Genomic DNA, 14623 nt, shown 5'->3' on the forward strand with positions numbered 1-14623 from the left:
TCTAAAACGGAACATGAAACAATGATATATTAGACTTTTTTTACCGCTTTGTAAAATGTAAAACATTAAAGAGCTGTATCAAATTTCTGGCTAGTCACTTTTCTGTGAGTTCTTCTTTATCTCACAATATGTTATTCAGTCAGACAGTCCATCATAAAAAACAAAAAACTTAAATAAAGACAACTAATCTGATAGAATCCACAGTCAGCCTACAACATTAACAAAGCAGATAAAATTAAGAGATTAAACAGGCCTGTGTATGTTCTCAGTCAATGGTAGTCTGGAGAGTTTGAATAAGAAGATAAATGATCTCTTCAGGTTTGTGAAAATGTAAACACATTTTTCTACTTCAGTTATAAAACACCTGGCACAGAGGTAATTTCAACCCCCACTCCCACCTCAAGGTACCACAATAGTTCACATGATGGTGGGGGTGGGGCAGGGTCTTACAGAGGTTTTACCTATTTAAGGAAATTGGGCCTCACCTTTTTCACACCTTGGCTCTATTATTCTATACTGCAGATTATGTAACAACCCACATGAACAATAATGGGTCTACAACCGTCAGGTTCTCCTCAAAAGGGACAGCCCCCAGTAGGGGTTTGTTACCTAAGTCTCTCTACCAGTTGTTTCAGAACTGAAAAAGTCTCTTGGATGAAAGGTGAAATGTCTTCACAAACCTCAACAAACCTTGACATTTAGCATTTACCAGCTTAATGCAAGAAGATATAAAATAATTTGAAAACATTTATTTTCTGGGTGAATTGCTGGGTTGCACACTGTGAAGCTCCACAGAAGAAACAAAGCAGTTTACAAATCAAACAGTGAAAGATTAATTTTTATTCAAAAGAAAAATATGAACTTGATTCCTGGAAAAAAAAATAAAGATGTGAAGATTAATTTTAAAAATGACCTAAAATAACTACAAAAGCTTGAGAGTCTCTTTAAGCAACAAAGGTTGCTATTACGTTTGCCTCAAAAACTATATAGTTGACAAAATTGTTTATTCATTGATTTTTTACATTTTTATTCTTGCAAAGAAAGAGGTCTTAAAATAAACGTACTAAAGGGATGTAGCTGGTATTCAAGAAGAGATAAAATATGGACTGGCTTTCATGCCGTGAGACTGGAGCAACTATAGTGCTTGGATCACAGGTGCTTTGAGTTTCCCATAACTCCAGACACTATTTACATGCAATACAGTTAGCAGGCAGCACTGCCTCACCAGAAAAAAATGCCCTGTTTTTTTTGTCATCAGACTCAAGAAGTACAGAAGGCCATGGATGAGAAGAAATTTGATGAGGCGGTCAGACTGCGTGGCAGGTATTTGTAAAATTCCACTACGCTGACATGATTAAACACCTGTAGGATTTGTTATGTTTATATATAACCAATCGACATATTGGAAGATTAAAAAATACATAAAGTGCTTAAATGTTGCTCATGCCAGGAGCACTGGTTCGAATGTTGCACATGATGTCTGACACTATACACAGCACAGAAGTTGTGTATAGTACGTTTTGCGGTTTGACAGCATCCCACTTCCTGCTTATCTGTGTTAACATTGATCTCTTAATTACTCTAAATGTTTGCCCTGCTGCATTTACAGACCAGAATTCATATTGGATTTTCCACATTGTTTAACTTTTTTTCCATCTGCAGGAGCTTCGAAAACAATCTGAGCACTTACCGACTCCTCTCATTTCGGAAGGCAGATTCTGAACTTCCAAATGTAAGTATTATCACTCTCAAATATTAACAGCTAAAATAATTTAATTAAACCAGTAAAATAATAATTACCATGTTTATTCTCCAAATGTGTCTTTCCACCAGCTGCTCTGAGAATTGTACATTAGCATAAGGTATTTCCTGGTCAGGTGTATTGTGGGTGCTGCAGTCTTTTTGTGACACTAACACAGTCTGTCTTTCTATAACTGTCCATCCTGAGGGAGAGGAGGAGGCGGGGGATGAAGAGCAGATTGATGTATGTGATGAGTGAAAATGGGGCAGCTGAGCAGGCTTTTGATCAGCGTCTGAAGCTTCTGCAGGTGTAGGTCATACGAGGAGCTGCTTTGCAGTTAGTTTGACCATCTTATTCCCTTTGGCTTCTAATAATCTTCCCAATGCTGAGATAAATATGTGTGGATTTTAGTTTCTTACCAAGTCTAGAACTAATATCCACTTTATTTTAGTTGTTGTAAAATGGTGCCACAAAAGGACAGCGTCAGTGCTCTTCACCTGTCGTTCTGTCTGCCTTTGCTTATTTCCTCATGGCTCTGCTTGGATGCTTGGAATTAGAAATGTAGACATGCAAAGAGGTGCATTAGCGCTGCAGTGCAGGACTCCGACCAGCCCTGCTGTCAGGGATAATGGCAATGAGGGTGTGATCTGCTTCAAATCGCTCTGAAGTAGTCTCCTTTATAGATGTGTTTTCGCTGACTCTCAACTCAAACTGGACAGGCTCCAAGCTCTTTGTTTTATTCAAAGATGGTTAGTGGTTGTTAAACGTAAAGCTTTCATCTGTTGAATATTTGTTTTTTATAATCTTCTTTTTTATCTCAGCATGCCTATGTTCTCCAACTGTTTAGTGCTGTCTGTATGCAGCAGCCAAAGATTTTTCAATCTTTGAAAAATGATGAAGAAATTGTATTTGATTAAACAGAAAGTAAACATAATCTGATAAGGCTTCAAAAACCAAGGTTTGATTCTTGGCAGTTTTTGATGCTGGTATAGTTTCTGCAGACACATTTCTGTCTGACCTTACCGGGCGTTGTAGTTTGATTCCACTTGTGCTTGCTAGACTTCAAAAACAAAGCAAACTGTGTGAGATTTGGTATTAAGCATTTATTGAGAGAGAGTTGGAAGCCTGTCCGTTTTGAGGTACTTCACGTCATATTTATATGTGCCATTAACCCAATTGAAAACAAGAACATTACGGGCTCAGTCTATTATTGGAGCACAGCATAATGCATTCTGTGTTGTTGGGTGTATCCATATTGCATTTTGCAATGTGGACCACATGAACCCGAGTTTGACTTTGTAATAAGATCCCCTCTAAAGTTGGCCAAATGATTCAAGACTGAATGGCAAGAAAACTGCTAAAAAATTTTGGGAAAATATTCATTTGACTGTTGATATTTTCAGTGGCTGTCATGACAAAGTAGCTACTACTTCACTGCGTCTTTTAGCAGCATGTGGCTCATGCATGAAAGGCTATCACTGCCTGCTGCTGTGTGAGGCAGAGTCTCTCCTGATGACAGATGAAGCCGTGATTATGGCTCCATGACGTCCAAACTGAACCATTTCAGTCCAGTTTTTGTCCAGTTTGCCTCATGCCATGGAATTAATGGCATGACTGCATTGCCGGTAAAAGCTGCTCATAGATATATTCTGTGTTCGTACACTAAATATAGGAGTTGGGCCTAAAGTATGAATATGGTTTAAAATTTGAAAAAGCTTAAGGGTGCTACCACATATCACAGTACCATGGGGTTCTGCTTCCCCTACTGTAAGGTTAGTACTGAGTGTTACATGAGTGTGATTGGTGCTGTGTATCACCCACAGAGCTCCTTTAATGTGGCAGTAATGAACGTCGGTGCTCCAGCAGCAGGTATGAATGCTGCTGTTCGTTCTGCTGTCAGAGTGGGAATCACCGAAGGCCACAAAATGTTTGCTGTAAACGATGGCTTCGAGGGATTCTACAAAGGACAGGTGAGATTCAATGTACATAATTGTCATTCAGACAACTATGTACAAATATAGAGTTCCACGGATATCTGTTATTGGGCTTTCTCTTCATACCATATGTTATTGAAAAACCGAATATAAGTTACAATTTCTATTCTGATGACACACTATTGTACCTTTCATTAGACATGAGATAAAATCCTGATTTTGAAGGATTAGATTGGTTGAAAAGTGAAGCTGGGGTCCCTGACTAATAACCCCACTAAGTATCACAGTGATTGAAAAAAAAAATCCTAAAAAAACAGTAATAATCTGGCAGTTGGGGCGCCAAAATAATATCAGAAAATAACAGAACTTTCCCATGAAAATACGGTTATTTTCAGTAATGACAATACAGTTTGTTGCCCTAATTTCACATGGGATTTTGCCTTTTTCACGTGCTTTTAAACATTAAATTAGGAACAATTTAATGTGATTAAACAATAAATTACCTATAAACAAGGTCAATGAATGTGGCAAAATGAATCATAATACTTAAATGTACAGAAATATACAGTTATTGTTGGTTTAAATAATAACAGACTGCATTCATGCAGTGCTTTATGAGACCCTCAAAGCACTTTACAATTCCACTTTATAATTCCTCTCTGGCCATCACCAGTAGGTGGTAGGTGAAGTGTCTTGCCCAAGGACACAACAACCAAGAGTGTCCAAGCCGGGGCTCAAACCAGCAACCTCCTGATTACAAGACAAACTGCCAACTCTTGAGCCACGATCGCCCTAAATAACAATAATAATAATTATTTGATTTTTATTTATTTGAACATTTCAATCTTTCAAATAATGAACAAATATTTGTGAAAATATGATGCATTAGTGAATGTATTTTAACAATCTAAATATGCATATGTACAGACAAATACATTCAAAAAGGAAGAAAGTTATGTTTTATTACATTTACAGTGATTTTATGTTAATTTACATTTGAAATGTAAAATCACAGTCTATTTAGGTGAATTTAATATTCTAGAAGAACAGTACAAAACTGTAAAATACACAGTAAAATAGTTTTATATTACAATTTTTTTTACAGTGCATCTTACAAAAATGCAAATGTCATGAAAGTCTTTATTGTTTATAATTTAATTTAAAAAAAAGTAAACATCTATATTCATTACATGTTAATTATTTCAAGACTTCAATCCAGTAGTTCAAATTATTAGAACATTTCCTAAGTTCAATCAAAAGCAAGAATTGACATACAGAAATGTCTAAATTCTGAAAACTATGGTTGTACTCTCAGTGGTTGGTTGGGGCTCTTTTATCGTGTGGCATGGGGGTGGCAACGCTGAGGTGTTTTTGAAGCCCAGGTTGCTTTGATAGATTCTCTGTAGGGTTCAAGCCAGAAGAGTTCACTGAAAAGTCAAGCTGAGTAATAACATTGTCAGTAAATCATTTGATAGTTTGGATACAATGGGCAGGTACTTTGTAAAAACAGTGGATCAATCATCACCAACACTTGCTGACAACATGACACATCACAGACTACAGAAACTCCACACTGGACTTCAAATAACTTTGATTCAGTGCCTTTCAACTCAGCCTTAATATTTTAAGATCTTAATTTCCAAATGAAATGAAAAATGTGCTTACAGAGAGTAATATGAACCACTGAGCAACAGCCTGGTCCTTTTTTTCTCCTCATCCTAGGTAAGCTGCCTCCGATGTTGTCATCAGGACAGTCGTATTTCCTTTCCTTGGGAAGTGGGCTGGGGCTGGTGTTTCATGATGTTCTTGACTTGTACTTGACATTGTAGTTCCTCTCAATGCTGTGCTGGTGCTGTGTGCGGATGCATTTAAAAAGCAGAAACTCTATCTCTGATGTTTTTGATAATTCAGACACTGACACAATAATTTTCAAGGGAGTGTTTATCTGGTAGATTGCTTTTTGTAATAGTCCCAGTGAGATCTGTGAACCTTTTCTGCCATGCATTAATTTGTTTTGTTGCGATACAAATGAGCTGCCTTTCTCTTTTATCAGATTAAGGAGATCAAATGGGGAGATGTTGGTGGTTGGACTGGCCAGGGTGGGTCACTGCTAGGGACAAAAAGGTAATCTGCTGCTTTATTATATACCTGTTATTATAAGCCTACATCATTTTTAAGTTTCCTCTTGATGAGGAAGGTTAAAAACGAGGTTAAGGTTGGCACTGACCCATTTTTAGGTTTTTATGCATAAAGGTGCCATTTAAACTTGTTTATTGCATCAAGGCTTTCTGACTTTGTCAGGAACCTCTATTTAAACAAACATGAAAACAAAATTAGAAAATGTTCTGGTGGAAATTATGACCATTGTATTGTTACAGTCGGTTTCAACTCTGTTATAATATAACATCTTAAAACAATAATTAGAGCCAAAACTGAAATCGTAAACATACTGTGAGCTCACTAACACTGTCAGAGAGAAGTTAGGGGCTTCTTCACCTTTTTGCCTCCTTCCCGGAGTAAAAAGAAAGTGGTAACATCTCTTGGATTGGAGTACCTCCTGCCTTACATGGCAGGCCAACTGCTGCAAATGTCATCAAAATGACTCTGTGAGTTCCAGGTTTGCGTGACAAGAATAAGTGACAACTTGATGGGTTTCTGCCATTTTCACCAAAGAAACACATTGTTGCTGTGACAAACTTTGAAGCAAGAAAACTCCATGGCTACATTTAGGATGATATTTACATGGAATACCTGGAAGCCTATACTGGTGTTCTACTTGCTGGAGTGTACAGATCCAGCAATGAGACCACTGATGGTATGTGGGAAGCATCGACAGGCAGGCATATTTTCCAGGCAAAAATGTCACTCAGACCTTTTGAATGATATCAAGAGTCCTCAGATTTTACAACAGATAGATAGATAGATCCTAGAGCAAACCTGACACGCATGCTCCCATTAGGGATGTCTGGGAGAGATGGGTGGAGCTCTTTCCATCAATGTTCAACACAAAGGCAGAGGTGAGAGTAAATGAACATCTGGGCAGCCTTGGATGCAAAAAGCAGCATCACGGGCTGTGTAATTCTGTGCATCGAATTGATAGAATTACACAGGAATGTTATTATAGTTAATAATATTGACATAAAAAATAAATGAAACCGATTTATTTCAGAGATATGTTACGTTACATTGCTACAAGTTTTTTTTAATCTCTTGAGTTTAATTTGCTATAGTTTCGGAATGAAAATGAGAGGTGTGCTGCAAAAAGAAAGAGCCTGAGGGCCACAGGAAAAATATTAAAACCCATCTTTTCATGGATAAGGAAGCCTAACAAGATTACAAACAATTTGAATGATAAACCACTGTTTTGAGGGAACTTTTTGGTTGATTTAAGACACAAAACTATCCATTAACATAAAAGATAATAACAGAAAGCTAACACAAGAGGAAGGTTAAATGCTTTAACATTAAATGTACATGATAAAGTGTTATCCCCTTTGCCTTTTTAATGACTAATCATTTTTTATGTGTCAGAACTCTTCCAGGAAAACATCTGGATAAGATCGCTGAGCAGATGAGGATTCATAACATCAATGCTCTGCTTGTGGTCGGAGGGTTTGAGGTATGTACAACCTTTCCTGGTTATTGCAAATTAAAGCATTTTGTTTGTAATCACATTTTATCAATATTGTATCTCTGACCATTTTTTATCATTTAGAAAAATACAATGAGTAAAAAATCTTAAATTCAGCTATTGTTTCATTAAAAAAAGCTACTGATATTGTAAAAGCAGAGTTATTGTGTAATGTAAAATGGTTAACCTTATTGTATCAGCATCATCAAGCACCGTCTCCCACCAGCATTTTACGATTGCCATGTGTTGTATTGCTCAGCATTTTCTGGTCCATTTGTTTCTCACCAATTTACCCAATTTGACATTTTAAATTTGCAAAACACATTTTCTATATTAATATTTTTTCAAAATATAATGAAGACATATTTAAATTTTTAAGGCTCTCTCCCTGTCTGTCCATGTGTCAGTATGAACTGTTGGCCAAGCTGCAAAGCCAGCATGTATATAGATAGATTTAATGACATTGAAATGGATGTTTATGGTATTTTGATGCTTTTCAAGCTCTTTGTCCAATCGAGAGATTAAATGAAACCAGCATAAAACTTTTATTTTAACAAAGAACTTTAACAATTCAACCATGCCATTTAAAAGAAAAGGTTTTTGACTTAGGTAGCTTGGCCAAAAATGAACGTTGTCTCTGTCTTTGTCCTTTTATGTGAGGAGCTGCAACATTGACTTCCTGTGTGTGTCTCACTGCCCGTCATGATTGGCCTGGCTCTCTCCCCTTGGCTTCTCCTAACAGTACATTCCTCACAGACGTTTCTTCATCCCATCACTGAATTTTCATTTCATACTCCATTTCTTGAGCTCCATCTCTCATCAGCAGATCCCTCCCACCTCAAAGCTGCCTCCTCCTTCACGCCCACCACAAGTTAACTTATGATTCCTAAAGCAAACATGTTCAGATTATTAGTTTGCATGTATCATAGTTATGATTGGCTAAAATTTTAGCTTTAATCAATATATAACAATAGAAGTAAAAGTTAATGTTATCTTAAGCCACTTTTAGTAATGCAGTGATTCTTTTTTACAGTAGTACCTAGCTCCTGCTGTAGCTGATGAAGAAATGAAACATCTTGCAGAAGTTGGTGAATAAAGTGAAACATTTGATTTCCATTCGACAAAATCAAAGCTGTGCAATGCTCAGCGTTTGGTGCTAGCCCATGAATCAATTAGTGGACTATACTCCATTTTATAGTAGATAATATCTTCTTCTCGAGTGTAGTATGGATTTTGGACACACCTTTGCTATCTCCAGTAAGTTCCCAGCTCTTCCTGTCATGTTTTTTCCCTCAAAACTCACCTGTGTCCTCTTGTCCACTGCACCTTCAAAGTCCTGGGGATTAGAGCTCTTCACTTTTCCCCCACTTGTGTGTACATACTCAATGACCACTAAGACGCTGGCTCTCACTACTGCAGGCCTACGTGGGATTACTGGAACTCGCTGCTGCACGGGACAAATATGAGGAGTTCTGTGTGCCCATGGTTATGGTCCCGGCCACCGTCTCCAATAATATACCCGGTTCAGACCTCAGCATTGGTTCAGACACTGCTCTGAATGCCATTACTGACGTAAGTGTGGCTGGGCTAGAGAGAATGTATGTGTGTGTGTTTCTAGACTTAACACACATGCAGACTTAACACATCTCAGAGTTCGGGATTTGCTGATTGCCAGCTCGCATCCTTGCATTAACAAGCAGTAGGTCAGATTTAGTTCACACGTCAAGACAGTTTAGATCTTTTTACAGGATCCATTTGTTTTCTAGTTTAAATTCAGAAATTGAAAATATATTATTGTTATTGTTTCTTATTTAGTATAAATTGTCAAAAATTGGTTCTTAATCTTGTGCATGGGCTTAGAGCTGCCATTAATTGAACTTTGGCAGTTTAGGAGTAGTGACAAAAAAGCCAGATTAAAAAACAAATATTTGAAATTCTGACCTGCTCATTGGTTCCCTCTGAAATGAAATCAGCTGTGCCTGGGTAAGATTTTTAACTTCAAGTTTTCACTTTGAAGTGCCGTAGTTTCACTGACTGAAACTCAGGTCACATGACAGAAACATTTTAAGAAGCACTCAGTGCTAGTGCTCTGTAATGTTTTGTGTAAACACTGGCCTCCCGCTTAACAACCAAACTTGTGTTTTTGCAGAACTAAATGGAAAGTACAGGCTTACTGCTTTCACATAAACACAACCGTAAGATAATAGAAACAAGACCTTACAGTTAGGACAGGCAACGCATACTATGCCAAATAACTCAGCTCAGTTTAGCTGATGCAGACATTAGACTGTTAATAATCAGCATGAAGTACAGTAGAAAACACTTGCTGCTGGATGCGGGCTGGTCAGCAGAGGTCCCAGGTAAGTGTTAGGGCATGCAGTGGTGTGTTGTGGCATGCTCTTGGTGCGTGACCCTGGCGTGTTCATGCGGTCTTCTTTGTGTTTTGTAAGAGGCAGATAACTAGACAGCAGGAAGGTTCAGTCTAACGGGAACACTGTTTGCGTTTGGGAAGTAAGTTTGTTTGCTGCATAACTGATTGTGGTCTACATCGTAGTTCCTATTGTTCTTATCTGAGAAAGCCTTTCTTGTCTTCAGACAAAACAAAAAAACCAAATAGAAATAAAAAAAACGTCCTCTTTGCTTCTTGAACATAAAAGGAAACGTTGCCCGACTGCCTCTGGAGTCTCACCTCGTCGCGTCGACACCGTTACATGTCAACCACGATGCAACCCCTCTTCCTCATTCCATTTACTCTCAGCCAATGAGAAGCCAAAGTCCCCCCAACTCCTGGAGAGAGCCAGCCAGTTGCACACACTACAGGACACACACACAAACACACATGCACACACACGCAGAGCTGCATATTCATGGTCTCATTGGAGTTAAAGTTACTTCTTTGTCTTGTATCCTTCCTTTTAAAATGCTAACCCTAAAGGTTGCAGCAGGTTATAATTTCAAACAATTTGGGGTTTGTAAATATTGTACAGTGTATAGTAGACCATCTTTAAAGAATTATATGTCATGTCAAATTAAAACTATTCAGAATTTCATGGTAACAAGCTTTTCCTGTCAGGATGAGAAGGAACACCTTAGTGATTTCATGCTGATGATTGTCTGTGCAGTAATGGGTTTATCTTTACATCACAGACACTCCTTTCCAACATTAAAACCTGACAGATCAGACAAATATGGGCTGGGCTGTTTATGTTTTAAAAAGCTGCTAGTATGAAACAGAAAAGTGCATTCAATGGTGTTTTATAAAGTATCCATCCATCCACGGGGATATTGCAACTTGGCATTTGATTAACAAACAGCTTTAGCTATCATGATAATGAAGGATACAAGACAAGGGAGTCACTGGGCACCAGAAGCAGCCACTAAAGGGCACACTGGCATTTTTAGATGTGTAGTCTTCCCCCTAGTGGTCTAACTCCATATTACGGCTACCGTCATCAGGCCTTTGAGTCCATTCTGCAGCTGTATGTGGCCCGGGCTGACTACGAGGAGTTTTGCATCCCGATGTGCATATTGCCTGCCACCATTAGTAACAATGTGCCTGGCACTGACCTCAGTCTTGGAGCTGATACATCCCTCAACGCCATTGTGGAGGTAAGGGCCCAGCAAACGAGATGAGGGGAGATATTAAGAGCTACAGATATGCTGAAGTGTTACCGTTAATAAAAATTGGGTTTAAAAGTGTCAAAACTGTTGTTGTTCACACAAATCCTAAAATAAAGACCGCTCGATCAGCACAACAGCAGATGTTGCTTATGTGCCTCGTGCATTAATATTGGTTTGTTGTATTTGAAATATGACGATTTTATTATCTTCCGTTACCATCCAGGAGGATGTAGAGAATGTACTTTATTATTTATTCATTATGTACAAAAACAAGGCAAAGAGGGCAAAGAAAGTACAGCAAAGACTTGGTTAACTGGATCCAGTCCTGCAAGGTGCAGTCATTTGAACTATGCACTCCAATTCATCTACTAAAACTTTAAGAGAGGAATGAGTAAACAGAAGTAAAACCCGAGTGTCAGTGAGTACAATGCATGTCAGTGACTGTTCCTGTGTTTTACTGACTGTGTTGATTATTTCTGGCCTCTTGTGCATTTGGTACCAGATGGGTGAAGCCAACTAACAAGACTTTAAAATAAGAGTGTTTTTGAGAAGGTAAATAGGAAAGGACACCTCATCTGGAAGCCTGAAATCATCTGATTAGACTAAAGGGACACACAGGTTGACTCTGATGGTAAATTTACCAGTTCTTTACAGTCTCCTTTTTTCTTTATTTATTCTTGGGAAGAAAAAAACCCTCTCAGGCTAAAAGTCCACACTAATGCGCATCGTTTTTTCTCCGTTTTGGCCTCCCGTCCACACTGAGAAGGCGTTTTCGCTGATGGAAAACGCAGCGGTTTGAAAACGCTCTCGAAAATGCATACATTTGGAAAGGGTGCTTTGGCGTTGCAGTATGGACAGCAAAAACGCATGTTAGTCATATGATGCAGTCATGTGACCAAGTAAACTAAGATAGCGGAGGGCATTATACAGCAGTTGTTTTGTTTGCTCTGAATTTTTAAAGATTAATATCAGTTTGTACCTGCTCCAGATAGATTTTCTTCAAATTCTTTAACTCTCACTTGCTTTTTCAACTTTGTACTTTTGTGTTACTCGCAGCAACAACTCCACCTCATTGTTAGTCCATTTAAAAAACTCGGTGCTTTTCCTCAACATTCGACGTTTCAAAGAGCCGAAAAGTACATAAGCGGCAGAAATGAGGCAGGTCGAATCTTCTTGCGTTTCACGCATGCACAGTACTGGGACGTAAGCGTTTTCGGCCGTTTCAATGTGGACGCAGAACTCTGTGAAAACGACTGAAAACGCTAGTGTGGACGCAGAGCGTTGTCAGACGAAAACACCGTTTTCAAATCTGTCCGGGCTAGTGTGGATGTAGCCTCAGTCCGCGACCGTCTACATCAGGGGTGTCATAATCATTTGCATACCGTCTAGTTTCACCTGAACTGGGCGAGGCCTGAAATAAAATCACAGCAGAGTAACTCTTTTGCTGCAAATGTTCTGTACATCCTGAAAATATTTGCATTTAATAAATCCTCCACTTACAAAACTGATGATAAGATGTCTGAAGAAATAAGCACGTTTTTAGCCTCATGCCCTGGTCTGTCCACATGCAGCCAGTCGACTGCCACGTTAAACAATCAGATAAATTAGTTTCAGTGTGGTATGACAGGCTGTAAAATAAATGACTGGACTGAGTTACTGAGTCAATCTGTGCATCTCTAAGGACACTCAGCTATTTTATGTACTTTAAAGTAGAGCTGATGCAGGTATCTTTTCTTTTCTTTTTAATTTTATTTTACAAAGTGATGACATATATGACATATTTTGGGACTAATAAAGGTATATCAAATCAAATCAAATCATATTTACCAGTTTTCACCCACAATCAAAAAGCTCAGATGTTTTCTCACAAATCCTTCTTATATTATCAGGATAAATAAAATATTCCTGTCAGCTCTACTTGTGTGTACAGTGTGTTTTGCATTTGCATGCTCTCTGCGTGAACATATTTTTCTTGTTTAATGATTGTATACTGTTTTATGTGTGTGTGAATCAGACATGTGATCGCATCAAACAGTCAGCTAGCGGCACCAAGCGGCGAGTGTTCATCATTGAGACAATGGGGGGCTACTGTGGCTACCTGGCCACCGTGGGTGGTCTGGCTGCAGGCGCCGACACTGTCTACATCTACGAGGAGCCATTTGACATCCGTGACCTTCAGGTTAGAGAGAAAAAGTCTGTATCCAACAGAAAATGCCTTATTTTCATGTCTCCTCTCATCATCAGAAAATACCAAGACCTTTTACTCTCTCGATGACTCTTATAGCCATGATTCCTGTCAAGTCCTTTTTGAGTTCCATTTAATTTATTTTTTGTATGTTTCATGACTGGATTTTATTGGTAACACCATTTATGAGGGCAACAGCATAAACATTCAGGATTCAAACTGCTCCTAATCCTCCGTTTAACATGGCTTTTTTATTTTTGGGCTCTGTATGATGTCAATAAGAACAGAAATTCCTAATATGGTCATCTCAGCCACACAACTGAGCCCCACCCACGTAATGTTCAAGCTTTCTGTCTACGACAGGCAGCCAGTTAGAAGAAAGTTGGCTAAAAATGGCTTGTTTTGAAAAGTCAGGGCATCCGTCCACTTTCTTCTGTTGCAGGGCTAACACAGACTTCCAGCCAACCCTGCACTGGATTATGAATCAAGAGTTCAGAATAAGCAACATAGAGCTGGAAATGAGCCTAATACCTTTCACTACATTGCACATTTCCATCCTTAGCAGTAGTGGAGCAGACTGATCGCAGTGCAGTGCAGAAGCTTCCGTTAGTCAATCAGTGCCTCTGCCTGGATGTTTCAGGGCTGTGCAGGTGACCCAGATTATAGCAGTGCACATGAAGCAACTTATTAATAACCTCTGAGCTGCATCAGTCATTCAATGACAGACAGATCTCATCAACACAGATCAGGTCAGGGAGATTAGAGACGTCAGGACTATTATTGTTTACAATGTTCCTGTTACATACACTTTTAATATTAATTGTCTTTTTATTTATTTTGTCTGTGTATGTTTTACTTAATTTTAATCTAACAATGTTGAGTTCTTTATGCTCTGTAAATTTTGTCAAACTAATTTTCTTTTTAAAAAGTCTGGGCGCAGTGCACAATTTAGTTTTTTAGAAGTCTGCCTTTGCATATGAACTGTAACTAGTACGTGTCACAAAGAATTTCAACCATAAAAATGCATGAATAGGTAATAAAACAAACAAACACTTTTTCAGTGATCACAATGAGAAGCAGTAAAAAGCGCATGTGTGTGGTGTCGTAAACCTGCATTTCTGTTGCATTAACCCTCTTGGGCTCACCAGCTGGGTAAAAGACAAGATATGGCGCCCCATGGTGGTGTAAATGTTACCTGCAGCTCTTCACTCTGCAATGAGAGACTGAAGAGTGAGAGTTGCTCTTGCAGGTTTAATGTGAGAGACTCTGTGTTTTCAGGCCAACGTGGAGCATCTGACAGAGAAGATGAAGACGAGCATCCAGAGGGGACTGGTGCTCAGGTGAGGCTAAACACCTTCATTCTTTAAAGTTACATTTAGATGCATTACCTTACACAAGCCTGTGGGATTTATTGTACGGACCTGTGCGTACGTCTGCGATGAACAAAAAATGCAAAATGCTCTATTTTTAAATGTCATCTGCAGTGCGTTATTTGTAAATAAGTGTTTCTC

The 14623-nt window shown here is 38.6% G+C and overlaps 1 protein-coding gene across 12 annotated transcripts in view; it reads left to right on the plus strand.

Moving 5' to 3' along the window:
• LOC147307897 (ATP-dependent 6-phosphofructokinase, platelet type-like) overlaps positions 1-14623 on the plus strand; it is a 40229-nt gene that overhangs the window by 23082 nt on the left and 2524 nt on the right. For 2 of the 12 annotated variants that reach the window (XM_086272467.1, XM_086272468.1), the window contains exons 11-20: positions 1259-1323; positions 1663-1732; positions 1949-1984; positions 3565-3711; positions 5729-5799; positions 7207-7294; positions 8726-8878; positions 10763-10915; positions 12942-13106; positions 14391-14452. In XM_086272467.1, the coding sequence (XP_086128593.1) occupies positions 1259-1323; positions 1663-1732; positions 1949-1984; positions 3565-3711; positions 5729-5799; positions 7207-7294; positions 8726-8878; positions 10763-10915; positions 12942-13106; positions 14391-14452 (1010 nt within the window). The remainder of the gene's footprint in view (positions 1-1258; positions 1324-1662; positions 1733-1948; positions 1985-3564; positions 3712-5728; positions 5800-7206; positions 7295-8725; positions 8879-10762; positions 10916-12941; positions 13107-14390; positions 14453-14623) is intronic. The other 10 variants (XM_086272471.1, XM_086272478.1, XM_086272472.1 and 7 more) reach the window with 5 other exon arrangements.

This window comes from Aulonocara sp. 'chitande type north' Nkhata Bay, linkage group LG18, assembly GCF_057382095.1.
Source record: "Aulonocara sp. 'chitande type north' Nkhata Bay isolate Kocher_YH1m ecotype deep benthic linkage group LG18, A_spYH_male_GT1.1, whole genome shotgun sequence".
In the NCBI taxonomy this organism is placed as follows: Eukaryota; Metazoa; Chordata; class Actinopteri; order Cichliformes; family Cichlidae; genus Aulonocara; species Aulonocara sp. 'chitande type north' Nkhata Bay.